The sequence below is a fragment of the Dermacentor albipictus genome, chromosome 10 (genome assembly GCF_038994185.2).
Source record: "Dermacentor albipictus isolate Rhodes 1998 colony chromosome 10, USDA_Dalb.pri_finalv2, whole genome shotgun sequence".
NCBI lineage: Eukaryota > Metazoa > Arthropoda > Arachnida > Ixodida > Ixodidae > Dermacentor > Dermacentor albipictus.
In genome coordinates, this window is record NC_091830.1 from 73192596 (window position 1) to 73219288 (window position 26693).

Here is a 26693-nt window from a genome sequence, read left to right on the forward strand (position 1 = left end):
TTGAGCGTTACCTTGCGTATATCACGGCTGTTTGTTTGCATAGTACACAAAACACACAGGGGGAGGTGTTTGCTTGAGGCGTTTTGTTGCGCCGTATTTCATAACCTCTGAGAAGGTTATGAAAGACCTCAGAACTCAACTGCCATTTTCATATCCATATGATTGAGTTATTGATTATTCCGCGCTGCGATCACCTGGCCTCCTTTTTATTCTAGTAAGTCGAGCGAATGCCTCGGAGAGCCGTTGATTCCGGGTTTGAATCCCGGGACAAGACCAATATTTTCCCAGCTGCAAAGCTTTCTTTCTGGTACACCTGTGGGGGTTTCCTTTGCAGCTTCTTGTCAGATTTGGGTGGTCGGCGTTATTCCGTCTAGCGGCGTTCTTTAAATCTGAGCTGCAATATTGTGTGCGTATATATATATATATATATATATATATATATATATATATATATATATATATATAGTTACCCCGTCTTTATCTCAAGAAAGTACAGGGGTGACACTACTCCTCATTTCCTACTTTCGTTCCTCGCATGCGTTAGGCATGTAAAAGAACTGCCCCAACTTGGTGCATTTCTGGAAATCTCTGAGCTGTTTACTACTTTCTTTACCTTACATGTAACTCATCCGTGAAAAGGTTTCTTTGTTTTATAGATCTAAAGGGAGATATGCCTTAAATATCTCTTTTTATTAAAGACAAGTTTTTACCTGGCAACTGAAAAATTATACTTTCACATGCCATTTTCAAGCAGAATGATTATTGGTGCCCCTTCCAAGTAAAAGTGTTCGAAAATTATTCTAAAATTGACATGGTACGCCTATTGGCTTCATTTTTGCATCGACTCCTTACAACTGATGTTCACCACAACTTTGTATTACTTGATGAGGTTGCTTGATTTAAATGCAATCGAGCCTTCGTGCACGCCATATCAGCTGAAGCTCAGTCTTCCAAGAGTCCAGACGTTGGGTATGCTCCTTTCAAATGAGAGGTCACCGAGCAAGAACCTTTGGTTTTAATGGGTTCAGGGCAAACCCAACATTGACTGAGTTACTTAGGTGCAAGCTTTTGTTGTTGTGGTTCCAAACAATTTCTTCACACGCTATTCCCACACTATTGTGGAGGCGACCACCTGTGCAACGATATTGAGGTTAAACAACCACCACAATGACTTTCAACAGCTTCTACAGGTGTGAAGCGTCCTACTGGCTTTTATCTCGATCACCCCGACCTGAGAGAAGTTGAATATAATCCATGGAACATGCGTATCTGAAACTAATTGTTGCCGTCACAGTCCAGCGGAAATCTTCCACACGGAGCAAGAAGCTTGCAAGGGATTCGAGGGTAAACATTGCGTGGATGCGAGGGTAGCAGGAGGAAAAAATTAACGTTTACATTCTCTTGGAAAAACTGTTCTCTACTTTTTTTGACATTTCATGGAAATTGACATGCAGATAATTGGAAATAGTTAAAAGAACGTTCAGGAATTTACCACTTGAGTTCTGCTTTTTTATTCTTGCTGAATTTTTCCTTTCAGCGCTTGATTTTTCTTTCCATCGTGTATCTCAATCACCGCTTAACTTTCTTACACAGTTTTAAAGATGAGTCAAATACACATAACTAATTATTATACTTTGCAGATACTTTGATCATGGGCATTTTAGTACAGCAGTCCATAATGTTCTCGATAGCTAAAGTCGAAAATAATTTTTGAAGCAAGCTAAAATGTTGGACATCCACTGGCTGCCTCCAAAGACAGCAGTGGGAGCTCAAAGACCGAGAGGACTGTCTACGCTAATGCAATCAGCATTACATGCCGACATGTTCATCGACTGCGTCCCAAAAAAATTGGAGGACGCTTAAGCTTCGCCTTCAAGAGTGGAACGCGACAGTGTTCCCATCGACCCGCCAAGGGGTGTAAGACAATGCGCTAAGGCGCAGGGATCACTCACGAGGCGCCCCGCATCGAACTTTGCGGCCACCTATCACACGGAGAGCATCGAGCAACGCAGCGTTCGGCGCGGCAACGAAACGTGCGCCTGAGCAAACGGAACGAACCAAAGAACTCGGTGTCTCGGAGGGGGAAACGATCTACGCCAGCCAAACGTCGCGATCGGCACGGGCAGAGAGATAGATAGATAGTAATCTAAAGGAAGGAACGGCGCTTGATTCTGCAACCCGCGTGGGAGCGTGGCGAAGCGTCGTCAGGGGAGAGGGAGTCGAGGCAACGACGCGCCTGGCACCGGTCCGCGCATAGCGCGCCACCTGTCGGGGCAGCGCCGTACATTGGAAGGAGGGGGTCTTCTGTGTTTGCCGCAAGATGGCTCTGCGTGTGCGGTAAGCGCAGAAGAAATGTAGCGGAAACGTACTTCGCTACTCGTGTAAATGCGACTTCTGTAAGTTACATGCTCATAATTGCCGATATACACCGCAGTATAACTTTCTACGGCACGTTTATAAGGCAACACCGCGTTCACTAGAAGCGCGTTTGTACCGCTTTCAAGCATCGAACTAGTGGCTGAGTGGTAGCGTCTCCGTCTCACACTCCGGAGACCCTGGTTCGATTCCCACCCAGCCCATCTTGGAAGTTGCTTTTTATTTATGAAGTGCCTGCCGTGATTTATCCCTCACGGTCAACGCCGCGGACGCCGATGACGACACCGGCGCCGACGACACCGGCTTTTCTGCAACACGAGCTCCTTAACGCTATCGCGTTAATAAGGTACGATAGTCTGAACCATAGTCTGAACCACTTCAATGAGGTTACATTGACAAACTGTTTCTGCAACAAGCAGCAGTGGGAGCTCGATGAGTAAGAAAAGTCCGCGCATCTGAATAGATGTCTCAGACTACGCGTTTCGGCAGTGCCAATACGGTGTCTGGCTTCATTGCTTCAATGCTAACTGCATTAGCGCCCACATAAATCCTGAGAAGGCTTGTGACAGATTATGTTAGCAGAGAGCAATCAAAGTGAACGTACCTTCTGAATGCTCTTATTAGTTTTTTCATAAAGCTCGTCGTTCTTCTTGTCAGGATCTTCATCTTTACCCTTGTCAGCCGGATTTTCCAGAGCCAACTAGAAAAATTTACAACAAACAATTTTAAGAAACTACCTCGACAGGCTATCATAAACTGCTACACTAGTCACTAGTGTTTCTAAGTTCGCCCATTTTTGCCTGACATGAGTGCGGACTGCATGTGTTAGCATATCACTAAAGGCGGAGGGGTGCAATTTCACAGTCTTTACCTATTCCTAGGGTTCGGCAAGACAACCCGGACGAAAGAAAAAAGGAAGGAAGTGCACAGTACGACCGCAGTCTAACAACTGGTTTATTTTTTCAAACAAATGATTAAAATTCAGAGAATGTGATAATGAGAGGAACTGACGCGTACAAGTGGTGAAAGGGTGTCTGCCTATCCTGCCATTCAAAATCTCCGTGTCTTTACCATGCACAGAGATAGAAGTCTGGCTGACGCATGCGCCTGAGTTGACAAGCCTGAAGTAGGCTTCCAAAATCTCGCGGTTAAGCTGATTTTCTTATAAAATATTTCGCTTTTTTTAAAGACGGCCTTGCATGGGCAATTCGAACAATGCGTGACCAGATTCAAACCTTTGTCATTCCTGATCGACCCTTGGTTCTCCCTAAGAAATTAGAGACGTTTGCAAGAAGTGAGAAATCGCTTTTAAATTTCTTGTTCTTCTCATAAGAAGACAATGGTTGGATGGATGCAATACTGGAAAGTAATCTGCAAAGGGGTCGAAACGGACAATGTTATATAGTGACAATATTCACCACTCCCCCTTCTACAGTTTATAGCGAAGAATCGCAAGGGCAAATACTGGCAAAAATTGAATCCTGAGAAAAGAAACCAGGAGGACATTCCATTGATCCCTCAAGTAAAATAATAAATCAAGTTAACTTTTGCGCTACAACTAGTAGAAACAGTGCATATAATAAATAAAGCACATAGAGTGTATGAGGCATCCCTCCCTCTGGGTAAACAAATGATCAATTGAACATAAGGCACGTGATGATTAGTTTCTAGGCTAGGCATGTATTTGAACTGCCACAGTAGCGTCCTGTGCACTTTGGACATGCCACTGAGGGAGTATCCATAATTTATACGAATATAAATACCGACGAATGCCAAGGGAAGACGCTGGAAACATCTACTGCAGTGCAAGTGCTGTAATTATACATAGACGGCATCTCAGAACATTTGCAAAAGAGTAGATGCTGACAACACATCGCACTGTAATCGGCGTGGGCATCAGAAGTTTGCTTGTTCGAATCACGTCCGGGTCACCACTTGCTGGGAGGTCGGTCTAGCGTAAGCAAGGAATACCGATCGGACAGCTTGAGAACGGAGACGCGACTGCCTTAGCTCAAAAGTAAAAGCAGGTTTACGGAGCGGCAGCGGTGGCGCCCTAGTCGGGCAGGCGCTTCGGTTTGAGCAGGGGGCAATGACCCCGACGGCGACAGTGACGTATGGTCTCTACAAGAACAACCTTAGAAGATACTAATAATCGTCGCTTCAAAGTAGCCTAATCGACACAAATAGGAATGTGCGAGGAAAGCCTCAAAGTAAAATATGATACTGCATCTCTGAACTGATTGTACTTGCAAAATGTTATGCCTGCATTGAGCTAAGGCGCAAGACAGTTGAGACTGGTACATTTTCTTGCTTTCAAAAATCTGCTTCACTGTCAATCTACATTGTTCTACATGTTACCACATGTGTGTGTAGTTCTACACGTATACTACATTTTTATGACAGAAAATGTTGAACATTGACAATATCTCCAAGCTTTTACATGTGGTTTCTCCGTGAATAACATGGAATAAAACCCCTTACCTTTCAAGTTTCAGAACGTCAACATTGTGAACTCTGAGGAAATTACTTTTAAAACTAAGATAGAGACAATAAAAGTACGCCTAAATACATGTACGGACATGACAAACTTATCTAGGAAAGTGGAGAGGCCGGCTGCTGACTGCGTCAGCATCCGCACCTGCTACCCCGTGACATCTGCTATGTTTCAGTTCAGTTTCAGTTCAGTTTATTTCTTTAATAAGGAGGAGACATACATGTTTACATAAGTATACAGAAGGAGGTCCCAGAGCATGTGGCTGAAAGGGGACCTCCTGACAGAAAATATATACATTAAAGAAAATACAAGGCATAAAACAGCAATACAGTAGTCACAGTGATGAAGAATATTCAAAGTATAAGTACAAACTGTAAAGTAACATGAAGTCAATAGCTAGTCGTACAAATAAAACAGTAGTTTAGGGCATTCGCAACATAATAAACCAAAATACTTATAAAGGTTATAAATGAGAGAATAAGAAAACTAAAGAAAAAAGAAAAAAAAACCGGCAAGGAAATGAGCAGGAGTGAGGTGAATAGCTTAGATATGTGGATTATTTTGGCTATCTAGTAGGAAAGTGAATAATGTTTTCTTGAAGGAACTCAAAGAAGAAGAGTCCTTGACATTTAATGGGAGGCTGTTCCAAGTGGATACTGCTGCGAAGTATCCAGATTGTTTTCTATAATTAGTATGTATTAGTGGTAATAAGAAATTGTTGTTAGCTGCAAACCTTGTGCGGTTCAAGTTAACCAAAGTAGCCGTAGAAAATATATTTACTGGAGAAGGATTACGTATTACCTTAAATAACGTTATGGCTAATTTATATTTAACAATATTTTTTACTGAAAGTATTCAGTGGTTAAAAAGCATATCAGAAGCACTGCAGTTGAATGAGCTGAATGACAATATCCGGATGGCTTGATTCTGCAAATGCTGTAGTGGTGCTATATGAGTTGGATATGTGTTACCCCATGCTGTAATGCAATAATTAAGATGGCTGTGAATAAAAGAATAATACAAGGTCAGCAATGTTGGTTTGCTAAAATAATATCTAGATTTAAGTAAAATTCTAATACCGGGAGAAATTTTGCGCTTTAAATAGGCGATATGCTTCGTAAATTTTAAGTTTGAGTCAAGAATTATTCCAAGAAATGAGCATTCATTAACTGCACTGATGTTAAGAGAGTTTAGGTTGACAGTGGGAATGAACTCTGGTGTCCTGTGATTCCAAACGACGTATGTTTCTCCTAGAGAGCATCGAGACGGCAAACGGCATGGCCATGCGTGGTCTAATTACAGCGTTGGCCTATGCAATTTTAACGCGAAAGCGTTATGTGCCCCATAAAGCGAAAAATCTGGCCTCCGATTTCCGCCCGGCGCAACCATCCGATAGTAGCAAACCCCACGTGACCAAGTGACGTCAACCTCCCCGTGCTCGATCTGCCGCTTCTCGCAGTGCGAAATCCCACGATGAACAGCCACGGTGTCGTTGCCAACACATAAAAAACCAACCTTGTTATGTTCTGCTAGGTGCGTGCGCCCTTCAGTAAACGTCTTTGACGTCAGTGCAGTAGCATGGTCACCTAGGTATGTGTCATTGCGAATGTACTGCTCTAAAATGACGAAAAAATACCCCTTAAATCTGAGCAGATTTGAACTATGTTGCAGTGGTTGCTCAAAGTCAGCAACTAGGCACATTGGAAGGCGGCGCCAATAATGAACCGGGCATGTGCCACTATCACTCAGCACTTTCAAACTCGTTCTCTGAGTAGTCCATGGTTCAATGTGTTGATCGTCGAACTGCAGTGATGAAGGGACTGAGTTCGAAACCAACCAGACGAACTTGGCTTACTGGGTATGCATCACCGTGTACCTAACGTGGCGCACATAACGAACTTCGTTGGCGCGAACATGAGTCACTCAGTTTGCGGGACTGGGTATGTGGCACTGTGTATGTTCCGCTGTTCAATGTTTCTCTTCCAGGTCGACTTGGAATACTATGCGCCACTCGTTCTTTGCTGGCCTTCAGTGTTTTCTTCGCAACAAGCTTGTGTCCTTGTGTAGGCGCCAGTAGGCGCGTTCTGCTCTTCAATGAAAATATATAACGCCAACTTTTGGAACTAGGTAATTACAAGTCGGAATATTCAGGTCAGCAATGGTGAGTATCTTCGGTGGGTGAGGCATTCGTAGGAAAGTCAGCGCAAGCGTTCGGCTACCGTGCTTGAGGAACCTGAGCGATGTGTGCTTGGTGCTGCCAACGCCGGAGAAATTGCAACAACATTCCCATTAAAGAGCGCTATGAAACAGGTTAGGCCCATATTTTGGGCAACGTTGCCTACGGGATCAGCTCACAAGACGGTCTGACAGACGGTTGAAAATCCGGCCCACATTCCACAAAATGTTAGTCAATAAAAGCATTCAAATATCTCAAGTGCCGGGTACCAGAGTCCTTCGCAATATGAAACCGCTTAAGCACGTTCCTTAAGCACAACAGCCTCACTCTTTAGCACTCTCCGCCTCGAGTACTTGGCTTCAAGAAGCTTCTGACCATAGTTGAGATCGAGGAAGGTAATTAAACGTAAGTGCTTCGAGGCCACACGTCGTCGTTAGCCGATTCAAATGACCGGGGTTCGGGCTGCCCTACTCTAACAAAACAATTTGCTTGACGTAAGCATTATGCGAATGATGCAAGTAATTATCTCTAACACTGAAATCCCATAAATATTTCACCTTCAATAAAAACAATGTAATTCTCGCCACAGATAACACCTGTTCGCGCAGACCTAAAGTTGTGGCTACCATGTAGCCCAGAATATTAAGATGGCCTTCTGCCATCCTCTTTGGACTCGAAAAATTGAACAGAACCAAGCTCACGATCAGTGTTGAGGTTAATGCGATTTGCATTGAAGCAACTATTGTAACACCAACGTGCGATGCGTGTATGACGCCAGGTTTCCATCTTGCGCTTTCCTCTGGGCACATTGCGCCATCTAATGCCACCGCAGCAAGCACCACGCGTGTGTCGCGCATGTGTGACGAGGTTGTGACACCGCACTGCCCGAAAAGTTATATTTTTCCTCAACAATAACCAGGTACATAACACATGGCGCTTGCCCGATAAAGGGAGTTAGCGTCAGCGAGGTTCTTTGAAGAGCGGCACATACCCATATTTCTATACAGAGACCCAAGCTGGCGTTAAAGCGGTTTATTCAGTAGCAGCAGCTATCCAGGGACGCATACCCTGGGGCCATTCCCAGCGGCCAGAACTGACATCTAAGAGGTTCAGAGGCTCACTGAAGTGTGGTGCAATAGCGACTTTTCATACCCGGTAATCCAGGTTGTAGCGACAGAACTTACTAGAACAGCAACACACAAGCAGTCGCACATGCCCAAAACACCAAGTGAAGTTGACGAAGTTGACCTATATTTCCCAGCGATTGGTTTCGAGCCCGGTTTCCTGATCACAGTAGCCCGATGCTCCAACCATTAGATCATTGAAATCCAGTGACCCAAGCAGGCGGGAAAACAGTTATAGAGAGACTACAGACAGAGAGACCACAGAAAGTGCACGGAGCACTCCAACAATGATTCGCATTACGTCACTCAATGTGAGGTTCTGGCGGCAAGAATTTTGCAACAATTGGCATCTTCATTCTTAGTAAATATCCTACGCGATCCGAGAGCTAATTCTATATCTGTCTGTATGATTCTCTGTACGTCTCTGTCTGTCTATTTGTCCGTCAATGGGCAGTTCATTTTCTATGGGTCGAGCATTGGACGGCTACGCGGCTGAATATGGTCCGAAGTGAGTCATTGCGCCAACTTCTGTTATGCGAACCAGACATTGGGTACGTGCCGCAATTAAACAAACATCTTTGATGGCCATCATTCGTCACTTGTTATGTACCACAGCATACATTGCACTTTTCATCGAAGCTCTTTCATGCCATCTGGGGTCACTGCGTGTGAGCCACTGGGTATTTGTCGCTTATGAATGTAAGAAATCACATAAAAGCTACCCAGGTCTGGGCGGAATTGAAACTGCTCCACATGTATACAGAGAGTCTTCTCTGAATACATATTCACACATGTGCTACACGCGGACACAGCTGGTACATTGCTCAATTTCGCAGCGTGTCTAGTGAGAAGCGTGAGGCGGAAGCGGCGGCGTCAGAACACGCCTCATTCATGACACATTCCGGGGGTGACAATACGGTGTGTAATACCCTAGTTACACGGGCAGCTCACCCGTGGTTAACTTGCTGAACCTTGGTGGACGCCAACCATAGTGCGCCGGAGTTACACGGGCTATCCTGTTCACGGGTAATGCCATGCACGAGTATGGCCCGTAGAAGCCGGAAACAGTGGCGTCGAGCCTAGCCCTCATCTCGGTGCAGAGGCACGCGCTTCGACTACTTGAGCGCAGGATGTCCAGATTATCCGCCCAGATGCGCATCGGTGCCTCCGTTATCGCATTAGGCCAAATGATACGCATTTCGGAAAATATCTGGTTAGCGCCCGCGCTGCACTCGGCAGAGTCATCGTCTGCCATCTTGAAAGTTTCCGTAATATCGGTTACACTAACCGAAGTGGCGAAGTTCCGTTGGCGATCAACCGTGCTTAGTAGCTTAACCACCGTTTCACGTGCCGTGCAACTCCACTACCCGTGTTTGGCGATAACCGCAGTTACGTTAACCGCGGTTAAGGTCGCCCTTGTAACAGGGCTTAACAAACCTTGTTTCATCGCTCATCGCAGCAAGTAGACAGTCCTTGTGAAATGGGTTCTGTGAGTTTTTTTTTTCCTTTTTTTGCGTGATACCAATATTGGAAAGCGCCCCTCCTACTGCCGCGACCGAACTAGCGGCATCAAGTCTTGCAGCGCAACGCCTTGGCCACTAAAGTTCCAGGGCGTGTTGGTTTCATGAATAACTCTGATCACGGGGGTTCAATAACATGCAGCTAAAATGCGACACACGTATATTCTTGCATTCCGTCCTGGTCATGATACGGTCGCCATGACCAGGCGTGAACCCCATGACTTCGTGCTCAGTAGAAAGCCCAGCCACTGAACCTGTACGCCTTGTCAAATATCAAATACATAGGCGAAGTCACTGCATGTACTGCGCTAAAGAAATATCGTTCCAAGTGAAATGTAAATTGCCTAAACTTCCTGCACTTCTGCGATAGCATCCCTTTTGGGCTACTCACAAGACGGACCAAAATCCGGGGACGAACACTACCTGGCCCAGTGCCACTGAATGCCGCCGCGCACAAGGACAAAGCAGATAAGCTGCCGTCGGCGCAGTGGGCCGTTGTTCTGCCATGTTGGGCTGGAGCGCGGAATTTGGTCTGTCATGTGAATAGCCCATTACGCCACCCCTCCTCGGTTCTCTAACGGTTAACAACCATCACTGCTTTCTCTCCAAGAACTTGATACGACGGAAAAATAGTAAGCGAAATGTTATGAAATCAGCCCATACGTTAAGCCTCAAATCGAATATTCAGAAATTACTTTCATGACCCTAATTAACTTGTTTTTTTTTCAATGAGGAAGAAGAGGTGACGGAGGAATAAACAGGTGAAAATACACTTGGTAAATTAAATTTATTGTTTTACGTACCAAAACTATGATCTGATTATGAGCTGCACGATAGCGCAGAATCAATTAATTTCAACCACCTAGGGTTCTTTACCTTCCATCCCACTGCACGGTACACAAGTGTTTCGGCATTCCGTCCCCATCGGAGCGTGGTCGCGTTGGCCAGAATGGACTCGGCGATCTGGCGTTCAACAGCACAATGTCATAATCACTGGGCTACCGCGGCGCATTTGCAGAAACTTTAAGGTCGATATCCGTACTTACAACATGTGGCATGTAACTCTTAAAGTGTGTCACAATAAGCAGCACTTACCTGCAGGAAGTTGACGCTCTGTAGCTGTAGTGTCGTATCGCGAAAGAGAGATAGAGAAAAAAGAAGGTCAGTGTTAAGCGTAAATGTTGAAGACAGTCTTTACGCGCTAAAGTTGGAGTCTGCTGCGCTTCGAACATTACGTCGTAAATCTTTGTTCGTATGCCAGCGACAACTGACGATAACTGACGGTATTGTTAGACGTTTTGCACTCCTCCCGCCGCCGAACAACGTACACTGACCTTTAGCGGCGTTGCACAAGAACTGTGGTGCAACTCTCGCAAAAGCATCGCTGCATATTATCCGATGTGGTGTTAATAATAATAATAATAATAATAATAATAATAATAATAATAATAATAATAATAATAATAATAATAATAATAATAATAATAATAATAATAATAATAATAATAATCTTTACGTCATGAAAAATATTACAAATGCAAAAAACCGGCCAGCCGAAGCCATGAAGGGTTGTCGGGCTGTAAAACTCTTGCTTGGGCTAGTTGGTTCATACTTGAAGTAGTAAAGGCAAGACGCAGAAAACCAGGACTTAAGAAGAAGAACACAAACGACAGGACCGGCGCCTGTCCGTCGGTCCTGTCGCCGGGCCTGTTGTTTCTGTTCTTCTTCCTAAGTCCTGGTCTTCTGCTTCTTGCCTTTACTGTGTCGGGCTGTACCCGGTAGTCAGCTACAAGTACTAAAAATATCAAGGTTAGCAAGCTATAAACTGAAGGAAGCTACAAAACAAAAGCAAACTACCACACAAGAGGAGGCTACCATAGCAAAGCAAAGTAACCTTCCAAAAAAATGAATGCGAGCTACCAGCGAAAGCAAGCAACAAAAGATCCAAAGGGAAAGAAACCAGGATACACACAAATCTAGACCAAATTAAACTAATCGAAACTATGGCACTGGCTCTAATGACAACTAAACCGAAGAATAATTCATTTTGGGGTACAGTTTGAGTGTCCGTCTTCACGAGATCGAGTACAATTGTGTGGGTAAGGAATTAAAACGTTAGCAACATAATATTTTCTGCTATAGTGACCAAAACGGGTATAAGACCACGGGTTAGTTAACGTATTATGGTGTCTGAGTGGTCTGACAGGAACCAAAGGAAAAGGAAAATCACTGTTCCAAAAATGTTTTATCACCACAGTTTGAAAAAATAATGTATCAAATGGGGGCAACTGCAGAAAGGAAAATGGATTATTATAAAGGGGAATGGTGTCATAGCATGCAGTATTTCGAAGAATTGATTTCGGGATTAAATTCAATTTTACGTGCCTTGTATGAACAGTGATAAAATATCGTAATTCCGTATCTAAGATAGCTGTACGCAAGTGCATGAGCAAGGATTTATGCACAGAAAACGGGAGCAGGTATCTAGAGTTGTACAGAAGATAAGATATTGTTCGAAGCTTTTTGCTAATACCTGTAACATGGGTGTTCCATGTCATACCAGAATCAAACATGCTGGCTAAATATTTTACATTAGTTGAGCACTCTATTGGCACGCATTTGCGCTTCATACAATAAAGTTGTGAATGAGAAATGGAACGAGGTGATCAAATTTTATTGAAATTATGGAATAAAACTAGTTTTTTTCTTTTGTCCATTCATTCCAATTCTGTTACCTGTACACAAGCTCATTACAGACGTGGCATCTGTTTGAAGGTTATAAACGCATGCAATAAAGGATGCTTAAGTTGACAGAAGGACAGTGTCGTCAGCGCACTTTAATATGCGACATTTTGATGCAAATTGCGGCAAATCATTGACGTTAAATAAAGGCGGAGATAAAACAGACCCCAGGGGGAACACCCGGTTTTAACAATATTTTTGTACTCTTATAGTCACCTTGCGCACCATCTGAGAGCGAATACTAAAATAACTAGACAACAGCTTTATAAATGGACCCCTGAAACGAATTCTTTCTAGCTTATCATGAAGTAATGTGTGAATTCGGAATCAAAAGCCTTACTTGCATCTAAATAAGGAGCACATACGAATTCGTTATTATTAAAAGCTGAACAGACACTGTCCTTAAGTTCTTCGAGTAGGGAAATAGTGCTTCTTCCGCGGACAAAACCAAACTATGCCTGTAACAGAACGTTAGTTTTATTTAGTAAATTGCCATCTTACGAGCAGGTGTTTTTAAAATATTTTACTGATTGCAAGCAGAATGGAAATCATTGTGTAGTTTTCTACTTTGCTTTGAGAACCACTCTTATAGAGCGGCTTAACCTCAGCCGCTTTCAAATCATCGAGAATAACAGAATCATCTACATACATATTAATAACGGAGAGAAGGACGGATTCAAGCACGAAAAAATTACGTTGAATATCATGTATGGAGATACCATCTATACCAGGTGGTTTCGTAGGTCAAAAGCTAAATAAGATGCCGTGCAAGACTCCTGCAGTAACCGGCGACAAGGATGGCGATCGTACGGTATTAGGAACAGCGCTACACGCATCTGGAGCAAAAGGCTGAAAATGTGAAGGCTGCTTTAGAAAAACAGTAAATAAATTCTTGAACAGCTGATGTGAGGTTGCCGAAATAGTTTGCGAATACATCTTCTGAAGGTTGATTGGTGTTCCGTCCAAATACTTCACTAGTAGCTGACCATGTCTTTCTGGGGGGTGCTTGCTTTCATAAAAGGTTTCAGTAAAATACTGACGTATTGTTGATCGAATCATGGCATTTATTCTCTTGCGGAGCGATCTGCGCAGATTTCTAAGGTGTGTATTGTTTGGGGAACGCTTACAACGTACCCAAAGGGCATCTTTTTTTTTTTGAAGAGCCGTCAGTGCATTGCACGTTAGCCATGGAAATGTGTGGTTGCGTTTTTTTCACGGTGATTGTTTTCTCGGTGATGATTAAAAAAAAACGGATTGCATTACCAAAACGCGTGTATGCGGTGGGAGTGGTGACATTATGTAAAAATTTGGTCCAATCATAATTGGCAAGAAGATTGTCATATTTAGCTATATCAAGGAGACTTTGGCCACGAAGGTTAAGGCGGGATCTAAATGGAACCTGAAACGCAATGTCACAGCCTACAATATAATGATCGGCCAGTTGAGACTTGATTAGCGCTTAAACGGTGCTAGTTAATAGGGCTCTTAGAATTACATGGCCAAGGCAAGATGACACCAGTTTGCTTCCAATATATTCCTCTCGCGTGTAGGCATTAATGGTTGGACGACTCCCCATTTTGATTGTGTTAAGGAACTCGCCAACCACTGGCTTTGGTGGCTATAGCGCGTAATTATTAGTGTCCCCAACCAGACAAAAAAGACTATTTGGTGATAAGGAGTAAAGAAAATTGTTTATTTCTGTTAACCATAAATTTGTATTTTCTGAGGGAGGTCTGTAAAAGAAATTAGGCCGATATCGGCATCAGGCACTGAAATTTTTAGTGCAACAAACTCGACAATATGTAGTGGCTGATTGACTAAATTGATTGGTATGCGATGTCTAACTGCCACTTATCGATGCAACCTAATACACGGCGTGCATGTGAGTAGCATTGAATAGGCTTCCATTTTTATTGCGTTAGCCATCATACGGGCTCTGCAGGCGCCCTTCTGCAGTCGCCATCACCGTGATCTTCAGACTAAAGCGCAAGGAGTAGAAGATCCTCGCCACGTACTATGTGCTGTTTGTGCGCATCAAAGCGTGAGAGCGGGAGCTGAAGATTGTAGCTCAATCTCGCGCACAACGCAGGAAAGCAGAAAGGAAGCGCGCCGTGTTCCGCCGCACGTGAGGTAGTTCAGGAAGCGAGGGAGGGAGTGGTGTTCTACTCGGGCGGCGGCTGCGTATGGCTGCCACCATGTCCTATCTTGAAAGCGATCTGCGATGAGTACAGAGTCTGGTTCCAGCCAAGGCTAACAGCCTTGTTACCTCTCCGTTCTCACCGCTTAGATTTCGTTGAAGCGAATGGCTGCACAAAAATCAATTTCCTCGCAGCTGCTTCGCACTTTCTCACTTGACTGTTTTGAGCTCGATTATGCGCGGCCATCAAATGAGATGTGCTGATGCTTACTACTGAGTGCGCGAGACAATGCTTGTTAATTGAGTCAGTAAGCGAATGGTCACACGTTCATGCGATGGACAAATTGACTATCCTTACTTCGTATATAGTTGCCTATAAATTGGTATCGCAATCGACGCTCCACCGATTTTGGCGAGACTGCGACATTTTTCAAAGATGTAGACTATATTGCAAAGGCCCTAATAAGCAACAATCTTCGCGACTGCAAATTTGAAGAATTCAGCAGAGATTCGTAAAAGTTTTCCAGTACTTTTTTGTATCCTTTGTTTCTCGCTGTACTGGTTTCGAGCAACGTTCCTGGGAACTTGGAGTCGCTGTTTCCACAGCGAATAATATGAGGAAAACAATGCAGAATACGAAAATGTTCAGTTAGGTGCTGCACCCACAAAGCAATTGAAGTTACTCGTCAAAATTACAATACTGAAGCGCTTTGTTATTCGCAAAGACGATCTGCCGTTTGGCAGATGCTGGTGCAAGCAAGGCTTTTCCTCAGCACAGGATATTAGGGCCTCGAATCCCCAATATTAATAAAGGAGTGCCCAATGCAACATTCTGTGGTGGCGGTGTATGCAGAAGCTATATACTGAAAAAGACAATCATTCGACTCTGTGAAGATGGAATGGCAGCGAAAGCTGAGGACAGTCTAAGCATTCGAACGAAAAGCATAGTTCTTTCGCTGCCATTCCACCTTAACAGAGTGGAATGGTTGTCATTTTCTTGCGTTGCGAGTCTGGCCTCATTGGTCGTTCGGAGGTGCCCGGGCTCGCGATTGTCGTTTTCGTTCAGCATCGCGGGAACGCTCTTCGTCGGTGGTCGTTTCGCGCTAGGGCTGTTTCCATTCTCGTTGTTGTTCGCTCCGTCGCTCCTCGTACGCATGTTGTTCTTCGGGTGTACGAACTACACGTGCCCGCCCCATTGATAACGCAGCTGTTTTTAGCACCGATACCTATGATGCATCTATACGGCGATAACATTGACGTCACGCTATTGTGCACGGCGAGTGTTCTAAAGGCGGAACCGCATGGCGCGATTTCAGGCGCGATTGACGCGCGGATGGTGGGACGCGCGCGTCATTTTGACGCGTGCCCAGCAGGATCCATCACGAAATCGCGCCGCCGCGTGCTGCTGCTCGGAGTAGAAAAAAACGCGTCGCGCGTGCGCGTCCACCAATCAGAGTTCAGGCAAGTCACGTGGCATTTGGTCACGTGGCATTTTGGTTCTTTTTTTTGCCACTAGATGGCCCTACTCTCTGCGCATCTCGACGGAACCTCCTTGGCGGAACTTTTTTTTTTCTCGGCAGAACTGAAGCGCGCGTCAAGGAAAACGTGTGCTACCGTGATTTCGTTCGCGCATCGTGTTCACCTAAAATGAACAAAGCAACCTTCAACGAGGCACTAATAACTAAAGTGGAGAAGCGTCGCGTCTCATTGCTAATACTGGCAAGACAATTTGCTAATAATATTACCAGTCTATGGTGCTCGCTCTCTTCTCAACCAGGCAGGCAGCACCCACATGTAGCTCCTGACCCGCATTTTTTATTGCTTCAGTATCAGCATCCCCCTTAATAGTAGCAATCGCCTTTTCTGCTCGGCAGTAAGCGGCCGACCCTCCTTTTTATATGTGAAGTTGTAAACAAGCAGCGGCTTCTCAGCATGCGGAAGGTACTTAGTCGCAGTTTCGCACACAATATTGCTGCTTGAAATTAAGCTTGATAAATACACTTCGGAAAGAAATGTCGCTGTCTAATTACACTCAAATTATTTTTATTGTAGTGTTCTGTAAGTTTAAGGGCATATTATATATGCGGTAACAGAGACAATACATGTCGTTGAGAGTTATGTTGTCTGGCAACCCGGAAAACGCGGCGCGAAAGCGCCGCTCCTTTTTTCGTACGGGTGCTCGCGCGTCGGCGCCAACGCGGGCGTTTGCCGCCCGTCGCGTTTTTCGCTCGCGAAAAACGCGCCATGCGGTTCCAGCTTAACCTGTTCCGTATTTTGACATCTGCGATATCACACTGCACCGGTATGGGTTTCATAGAAAACGCTAAGACCGTTTCTGTTGCCGGACGCCTAAAAGAACTAGGGAACATTAGTCATATACATCTTTCGCGGTAATAAAATCAAGATAAAGCACACACATGAATACACAGCTTGTCTCTGAGAGTAGCGCTCACATTCCTATTGTCTGTAGGAAAAGCAAGGTGATGGTAAATATTTAGGCATATTTAGGCAAGACTCGCTGCTGGAGCATGCGGTGCGCTTTTGTGTAGGAAGTACGGCGTCAAAACATCAGGAAGGGTCACTTACCACAATAGCTTTGGGGTCCAGGCTCTGATAAGAAAAGCCATGTGTCGTGAAGAAAGATATGAGGTTTTGATCACAGTTAATGTAACTAATGCTTAGAAAATGCGGGCGATACGAAAAAAAGCTACTAAATAGGAGCCCAAGAACAATACTACAGCGGTAATTGTTTCAACGCGGCAGTAAAATATTCCTTTATAACTAGTTTTGCCGCCTATAGGTGACAGTAACTGTATTTTTTTATTTATAACAACATTTCAATGGCATGGAGTTCATTGTGCAATTCCGTGGCTTAAGGTGGATTCTACGTGAAGTAGTGAAGATTACTTGCACCATCGCTCGTAATATCCAGGTCACTAATTGAGCTAGTTGACTAATGAACTTCTGCAATGCTTCAGCTTAGCAGATATTACAAACACAAAATTGAACTACAGTAGTAATAAAATCATGTTCGTTTAGAAAATAATGCGAACATTTGTGGCGTTTTGGGTACGTTTATCTTCAACATTGCGTTCGCGTTATATTTAAAAATTATTTGACGCATGCTTTGGCAAATAGCTGCAGCACCAATGCATTTAATCAAAAAATTTAAGGCCGGATACCCTGAAACTTGTGCTGGTGTTAAGTTCTCGTATAACACCTGTGTACCATGGCTCGTTTTTAATTTGGCAACCGTAATGTCTGTAGTAAAGTGAATAATTACTTAGCAATTCAGTAGACATATTGAAATAACCAGCTGGACTTCGCGACTTATAAACTTCCCGAACTAATAAACAAGCCAGCCTGGCACCGATCACCTGTATCACAGTGATGACATCCAATGCTCAAAATATTTCCTAGTGTTGCGCTCACTTCGTCAGTAGTATGAGCAGCGCTCCGCCAACCCTATTCGACAGATGGGTAAGTGATGAGACGTAACTGATAGGAAAAGTATAGACACGAGCGATGTAAATCGCTGCCGCATACTGGGAATTGTTCTGTTTGTGAAAAATAGTCTATATCACCTTTTTATAGCAAACAATATCGCAACTTCTCTTGAACTACGTTAGTCAATCACTGAAAAAGATGTTTATTTATGAGACATAATAAAAACGTTTGTAGTGGTAGTAGAGGGGACATCTACCGCGGTCCCAGTAGTTACCTCACTCAATGAGATCAACGAACAGGGGCCGCGTCCTGGTAGCCTACCCCACAAGCACTGGTTCAAAGTAGTGCTGCTGACGAAATTCAGTTATGTTACAAGAAACCATTCACCAGATTGAGGTGCCATTGTCGATGGTAACATCCTGTACATTTACGTTAAATAGTTAGTGCTTGCATAACATTAGGAGACTAATTTCTATGAGCCATTTTCTTGTTTGGTAATAATGTAGGATTGTTTCTCTGCTCTTTCATGAGCATTTAGTATAATTTGCGTGTTCAATATATACTACTATTAGAAGTCGTGTATCGGAAATACGTTAAACGACATTTAATTCTTTCATTTTCTTTATGTCATCATGTTAAGAAACCAAACTACAGCGATCTCTACCCATACATCTTTGATGCCAACTGCGATAACTCTTTTACTTAAATTGTTTCCTCCAGGAGTTAACTGTGCCTTTCATGCACTCGTTGATACAAGGTTTACTCAGTACGCTATTTGAAAACATTTTCAGTTCTATTTCATTGGATCTAGTGCTCTAGTGAACGTTATAAAAGTTCCCCTTGCTCCTCTGTTCGGAAAAAAAAGAAGAGCTATAGGGTTACCTAACGGAAACAAAAACGGCAACACTGGCTAATGCCCCTAGACCCATTTTTTCTAGCCTAACCGAATTTAACTACTTGTCCTAAATCAGTTCATAACTTAGCGAGACAGTTTTTAAACAGTCACACGTTTTCTTCCAAACAGTAGCGCAAAAATACTTTACATTTCTCTACGCTCCTTTAAAGAGCTGCGATGTGTAATAATCACCACATGCCACATATTTTAACAATAACTGCACCTAATTTTTCACTTCGCTCTCAGGGCCACTACCACAATCAAGAAATTATTTTTGAAAGGAAACTACACCGGCTGTATTTGACATCATCAATATAATTCTCTCTGCTTTATCGTGTCTAAATGATCTGTACATGAGATAATAAGGTTCTGGTTTCACAGTGAAAATTTCTACGGCTGACTTTACCATCTGGTGAGTAATAACACAAGGTCTTAGAACAGGCGTATTGAACATTCACTTAACGCTGCGCGAAGTACTTCTTTAAACACTTTAGTGCGAGTAGTGAAATGACATCTGATCTGTGTATGAAAATTTCTAGCTTTTAATGAATAGTGCAATTTTTCAATAGTTACCAGAAAGACACGATCGTCATGTAGCTTTGTTCGCCATTTCAGTGGGGTTACATAACGTGGTTACGCAATTATTCAACTTTAGTCTTTACTAATAAAGACATTCATGTAAAGAAAATGCTAATTCAGGGCAGTGAAACAAAAACGTACCCATTTTCTGAAACGCTGCTGCACTTAATCTACAGCATTCAGGTATTAATGTCCCTTGAATAAATATGTTTTATATTGTCACAGGCAGCGATACTGTAGTCGGTGCTTAGACGATGATGACGATGATATTCCGTCTATCTTGTCAGAACGCGCTAGCCCTACTACTGCTGCAGCGTTGTGCACCTTGCGTTGTAAATATATCCCTTGTATGTATTTCTCCCGCTAACAACATTAGTGCAGGTGTACGGTGAATCCGCTACAACAGTGGAACTGGATCTTCGCAGCCGATGACTCCACGTTGCTGCCTCCACGATGAACGACCAAGCGGCCCACTAGGAACAAGTCGCTTTAAAGGTTATTCACTTGCGCCCTTGTCAACCCGGGGGATCCAGCGGCACAAGCGGTGCGGACGTGGCGAGTGGTGGTTAAGTGAGAGCGCGCCAGTAACAATAACCAGTGGGGCCATAGGTAATGCCGGCGATTGTAATTTTCTATTTTCGGGATGCTGTGCGACTCTCGTTCCAGACGCGCGAGGAAGATTTGACAAGTTGCGACGTCTGTAAGCAGAAATGACGCGGTATAGGTGGGAAACCTATCAGACGACTAGTGGCCAAGAAAGAACTCGAAATTCACGTCCAGACGACCACAAAGTTTTAAATCGCGTATATTCAGGACGTGTCCACAATGCGCCGCAAGGTCGGTAAGGACGTGCCTAAAGTGGACCATGTGGGATACGCACTGAAAGGCACAGCCGATGACGCCTCCAATGCTCTACTGTTTAAGAATTGCCCTAGAGTGGAGGCGGTCATGGCAGAATGTCTTCGCTTTCAGCATTTAAAAAGTCAGCGTATCACTCACCGCTTCCTCCGAATTTTCAATATGGGCATCACATCCTCCTACGAAGATGTACCCACGCTACATCAACCACGACTTACAGAAAAATGTAGCCAGGATGGTTCGTTGAGAACTCTAAGCCACGGCGCCCGCAACTCCTTATGGTGGTAGGCAAGATAACAACCAGCCTACTATTTCCCTAAACCGGGCCGTGGCTTATCAGGGAGTCATGAATATGGGCATTTACCCTACTTTTCTAACAGTGAGGCTGCTCGTAACCTTGTCTCCACACTCGTCGCTGCTGCTACACCGAAACTTCCTTTACGCCACGTTCTTGAAATCCAGCCGAATGCGGCAGACCTAATGACCGGCCCGTCTGCGTCACATGCGCTATAATTGGTTACATCGCTCGCCATGGCAGCAGTCGTTGGCCACCGTCATACCGACCACATCTCTATAATCGGTGTCTTCCTAAACGTGCACCATATAGTCCATCGTTACGTCGTGAAGTCGGAAGTGCTGTACGTCCTTCTAAGGGAAACGATTTCGTGAGAACGCAACATTCATATGGGCATGGATTGCCAGCGAAACTGTATAAGATGCATACATGGACTGCATACATTATGAAATCATACATTTATTTCATACGACAACTCACTACGCCGACACAAGTGGCGCTGCCATCACCACACATCTCAAGTATCTGCCTCAACTGCTACTGCAGCCGCACCGGCACATCTGACGAACGTGACGGTATAACCATTGGCGCGCAGACCCCGTTCACAGGCACCGTCGCCACAGTTATTTGCTCTGCCTCTACCTGTCTCCATTGCTGCAGCGCTGTTACCACAGTATTCCCCCCTATGCGCTACCCCTCTACATTCCTGTCCATGCGCCGTGTGCTATGATACAGGCGTAAGCCGCCCAGGATACTCCCCTGGGAACACACACAGACGATGCATACTGGGGCAAAACGTAAACAGCTTATCTGTACAGCGGACCCGCCACTCGCCATCGCCCCAGCATCGTCAGCCCTGCTCAAACCAACTTCGCCGTTCTTGGTCTCCCTTCGTTGGCCTTTCTGTAAACTGGCAAGTGCAGCCCCAGCAGGTTACGCTGCATTTAAGACGTGGCCTGAGTATTGTCTGATTGTCCCTCGCACACGAGGCATCCTCATTGAGGTTCTGGTTGATGGTGCGGCAGGTATTGCTCTTTTTGATACCAGCACACAAATCTCTGTAGTGAGCTAGAAACTCCGCCACCGCTTCGAGAAATCGTGACGCCCGCGGCTTTATCTAGCGTCCGAGTATACGACGGTAGTAGACCTGCCGAGTTTTTAATGCGCACTGCTTGCATAATCATTTGTCTTCACCACACATCTGTTCTTCTTGCTGTCCTAAGACATTGCCCTAATTACATCATCTTTGTAACTGAATTTTTGAATTTAACTTCTCGGCTAGAACTACCTTACTTCTCCGACAATGTCGCCTACGTTCCGTCAACTTCCTTCGACTGGTGCTGCAATCAGCGCTGTACGTCCAGCTCACACCCTTTACCCCCAACTCGATGGCCACTATGCTGCCTTGCCTATTTCCTTAATAGTCGTGGCACGCAACATCATTTAACCCAGCATGGTGGTGACAGTTACAAACCACCGAACCTCTTTCATCATAAGTTTTGCCTTCTGGACTAAACTTATAGTGGCATATCACTCGCTGATCTGACCCCACTGGCTGGACAAATGGTTTCAGCCCTGACCACAGAAGCCGCACCGTATTTGAACCGGTGCCGCCGCCGTCGCGCGTGCCTTGCGACCACTTCGCACGCGTGATATCAGGAGACCTCACTCCGGCACGGGCCGCTTCCCCTCGACACGAAATAGTTTTCTACAAAGATATCTTTGACTTTGGCGAGCGTCCTCTGGGACAGACATGCCTCTTCACCCATCGCATTAATACCGGCGATGCGAGTCCCCTTCGCTGAGGGTCTTACCGTGTATTAGCTGTGGAAAGTGCTGTCATGCAACCGGATGTGGATAAAATGCTTTGCAATGGCAAGAGTACGCCATCGTGCAGTCCTAGGGCTTCATTCGCCGTATTTGCTCAAAACAAATATATTAGCCGAAGACATTGTACTCCAGCATGCTCTCGACTAGATTACCAAGAAGGATTTGTATCCTATCCCGCGTATTGATGGCGGGCTTGACTGCTTGACCGGTGTTGACCTGTGCTGAGGATACTGGCCAATCATTGTAGACTACCAGCATCGTGAGAGCCGCCCCTTGGGTGCTTCTGATGGCCTATATCAATTTAAAGCGATGCCTTTTGGCCTATGTAGCGCACCTGCTACTGTCGAGGGCATGATTACCTCTCTTCTTCGAGGCATCACGTGGTCCATTAGGCCTTCGCTACATGAACGATGTCAGTGTTTTTTAAACTACTTTGGCAACCAAGTTTTTCGCCTGTCGATCGTACTTGTTGAATGTCGCAGTGCTCGCATTGAGTGTGCTTGGGGCAGCGTCAAATCTAGGTAATCGGCTACGTTGTCGACAATGCAAGATATACTACAAGAGAAGCTGATAGCTTCATTCCCTCCATTCCGGACTTTGCCCCCATGGCTGCCAAACAGCACCGCGGCTCATCGTTGGCGCTTATCACAGACGGTCTCAATGCTCCAAAGCCTTGCCCTTTCCTACGGATGTTTTCGTTTCAGGACTCCGTGCACTGCTACAGCACACTTTTTGACGGTTCTGGTCTGGTCCCGCGCATCTTCACTTGACTGTTTTGGCACAGCTTCTCAGTGCACTGACCACCGCACATATAGGCGTCTCATGCATGTGTGATCACATCGCATCCGTGGGCACTTCTATTGGCCGGGTCTCTATTGTTCTATGTGGCAGTACATTGCCGCTTGTGACCTCTGCCAGAGAAGCATGCTGTGACCTCTGCCCTACTGTATGTTGGCAGCATTCAGCGCCTTAAAATTCCTGATGAATCATTTTTTTCCTAGTAGTACTTGATCTTCTAGGGCCTTTCCAAGTGTAGACCACTGGCAGTAGAAGGGTTGCAGTCGCTACTCACTATGCAACGCGGTACGCAGTGGCAAGAGCACTTCTAACCAGCTGTGATGAAGCCGATTTCTTTCTCGACGATGCACTCATACGTTTCAGTATTCCTGGTCGGTTAATAACGCACCGCATCTGCTGCCTATCTAAGGAGTCTACGACATTCTTCGTTCCAATCACAAGTTCACTACAGCGAACCGTCCAGAGACAAGGGCCTTACCGAACGCCTGAACCGTAACCTCGCAGATACGCTTGCTATGTACGTGTCTGCAGACGACGGAGACCGGGGCATCAAGCTACCGATTGTAAGCTTCCCCTGCAACTCTTCCGGTTACATAGTTCGCTACTCTTATATCTACTGTCTCCCTACTACTTTCCATTACCCAGGGCACCGCACTCCATCCTCATGCAAGTCTATCCACTGCCATTTCTCGGTATGTTCCTTCCCGCTCCGAAATCAACTGCCAGGAACGTGTTCGCGCATACGAGCTGGGTACGCCGAAAAGCGTTGCCCTCGCTGTCGCCGACGGCAATAGCGCGCAATATAGCCCCGGAAGTCGCAGGCATATCAGACTGGTATGTCACAGTTGAACCTGAATGAAGCAAGTACATGTTGTGCCGGGTATGATTCTGCAGTAGCATGTCGTGGCATCCAGTGTTCTGCAGGAACACATCCTGGTGTTGGGCAGAACTCCGCAATATCAAGATGGGCTGCTGAGGATTGGCGGTGACAGAGGTTAGCCGGTAGAGGCTGAAAGCTTGTGTTGCTCAAGTTCGATTCTTCAGACGCCAGTCGGCGCTCGATTGGACGTTCTGGCAACCAGGTTGGTCGCTGTTCGGGAATGCCCTCGTCAAACGCGCATTGGTAACCATCGCCTACTCCCTGAAGTCCTGCAGTCGTGCTAGCTCATCTTAAACTACCCGACGCATGAGTGAGGCAATGCCATCGCAGGCGGTGACAGCCATACTTGCAACTGTGGTGATGTTGTCAAAGCGCCTCAATCCGCTGAGATCCTTCGGGTCCTAAGAGCTTCGAATGCGCCGCATCAATGTCTAAATTCAGAACGCCTGTTCACGTTGTAGTTCATTATGAGAAAATTATACACGTCTTCAGCGATGCCTTTTACCATACGTTCACATTTTTCTTGATCAGACTGCGCGTTTACAAGCCCGTATAGCTTCACAATTTTTTCAATACTCGTCGTACATGTTTCACTATGAAATCGGGCCCTGCGTGAGTGCGTGTGTTCTGCTTTTTTTTCTTTTTGGTGCCCGAGTGGTCCAAGCAGGCTTTCCATTCCTGAACAAAAGTTTCCCAAGCGGTCAGCACGCGTTCATGATTGCAAACCAAGGTGAAGCGGCAGCGGCGAGAACAAATGCTACGTTCACAAGCTGTGCTAGCGTACTCTACCTGTTATAATAGCTTATTCTTTCGTAGTGCCGCAGCCAGTCATCCACGTCTTCATCTGTTTTACCTTAGTATATGCATGTTTGCGGCATTCAGTAGCTAGGTTACCTTGGTATCTGACTAACTTGATCGACGCCCTCTTCGGCGGTCTCGCTGACGGGCCTGCTTGGGCATCGGCCACGCTTGTTGGCGTTGGTGGTAGTCAGGCCAGGCGTCTGATTCTTCGGAAGCCTTGTAGGACTGGGTTGCCCATGGCGTCTAGAACCCCACTCCTCTACCTTTTATTACGGATGTACAATGCAGTTATCTACAGAGAAGAGGGGGCGGTCCGACACAGCCGATCACCAAAAAAACTCACGCCACTTCTTTCTCTTCTACGTTCCTCCAGTGCTGCGTTACAATATTCTAAAACTAATTTGAGAGTTTCTGCTTTTTTTGTGCAATGAGCTGGGTAATGGCTACTTGCAACTCATGCATTTTCTGATGGTTGTTCTCACACATACGTCGTTTCAGGGCACCCTCTAAATAAAATTACCTGGTTAACTAGCAGGCAAGGTCAAACGGGAGATTATGCCACTGGCAAAAAAAATCGAAACAATTGAGTAGTGCCCTGGCCGGGTACGCACTAGCCCCATCTTGTTGGAACTAGCCCTATTTTTGGCGGTTGACTCAGCTGACACAACACCAGCATAACCACACAATATCAAATCGAAGCGCGAACGAACTACACGTCTTGCACTATCATGCCGCCCGTGATTTGCGATAACATTCACAGTTATCGTTAGAATTATATTTTCTCACCAAGTAATTACTTTAAAGACATACTGTAGGTACCTGGAATGTCATATACGATTTCTTGAAATTCATATATTTCCTCAACTCTGTTGTTATAGCTACGTAATAGCTGATTGGAGAAATACCTCTCGATAACTGCTTCAAGTGGGCTGCTTCGCAGGAACTGCGAGGAAAATATTATAGCTTCCTGATCACCAATATTAACGGTAATCTTTTTCTTTCAAGTGGGACCATTTGTTGTTTGGGGAAAAAGGTCAAGTAACTAGTACGACTTCGCCACGACAAATAAACTGTACTATTGGTAGTGTCATTCTTAAGTACAACTGTCTCTGACTTACCCTGGAGACATTTCCCTTCCAGGTGGTCTAGAATGAGAGGCGCAAAGAATTTCGAGTGTTACAAAGTATTAGAGCACGTTATAAATGCCGGAAGCACATCTTGAAAAGTACTTCATTTCTAGTATACCTAAGCACTAAGTGAAGGAAAAGAAGCGATGCAGCTTAGCGACTGAATCCGCCCCACCTGATAGAAACTGGGTGAATATTTTCTGTTTTGCCTGATGTGCCAAATATTAGATTCAATTTTTGACAGCAATAGATAGACCGATAGACGTTGTAAGCACCCCATTTGAAAAGTAGTGGTGCCTGTTTACTCCATAGTGATTACATTTTGCCTTCCTTAAGTGTTTATTACACGCCGTCTTGATCCGCGCTGTTCATTTTTTTATTTTTTTATAAGCACTGTGTTTCTCAAATTTCGGAATTCCAGAAATGGGGAGAAACATAGTCAAACAGGTCAAAAACGTTTATCTCAGGAAAAATTGTGAACAAGAAAAGTGAATAGTAAAGCACCCGGATGCGCATGCACACACGACACTCCCGCCAAATAAGCTACACATAAAAACAATCAAGCGCTCGGCTATATATTGTTCCTCCATTCCACTAATCATGTAACCAGAAGT

At 44.9% G+C, this 26693-nt stretch overlaps 1 protein-coding gene across 1 annotated transcript in view; it reads right to left on the reverse strand.

The window, feature by feature from the left end:
- LOC135898157 (uncharacterized) overlaps positions 1-26693 on the reverse strand; it is a 121626-nt gene that overhangs the window by 39747 nt on the left and 55186 nt on the right. Inside the window, exons 8-11 of the mRNA XM_065426941.2 lie at positions 26071-26097; positions 17156-17179; positions 10786-10809; positions 2981-3076 (exon numbers count right to left, since the gene is read on the reverse strand). Coding sequence (XP_065283013.1) covers positions 2981-3076; positions 10786-10809; positions 17156-17179; positions 26071-26097 — 171 coding nt within the window. The remainder of the gene's footprint in view (positions 1-2980; positions 3077-10785; positions 10810-17155; positions 17180-26070; positions 26098-26693) is intronic.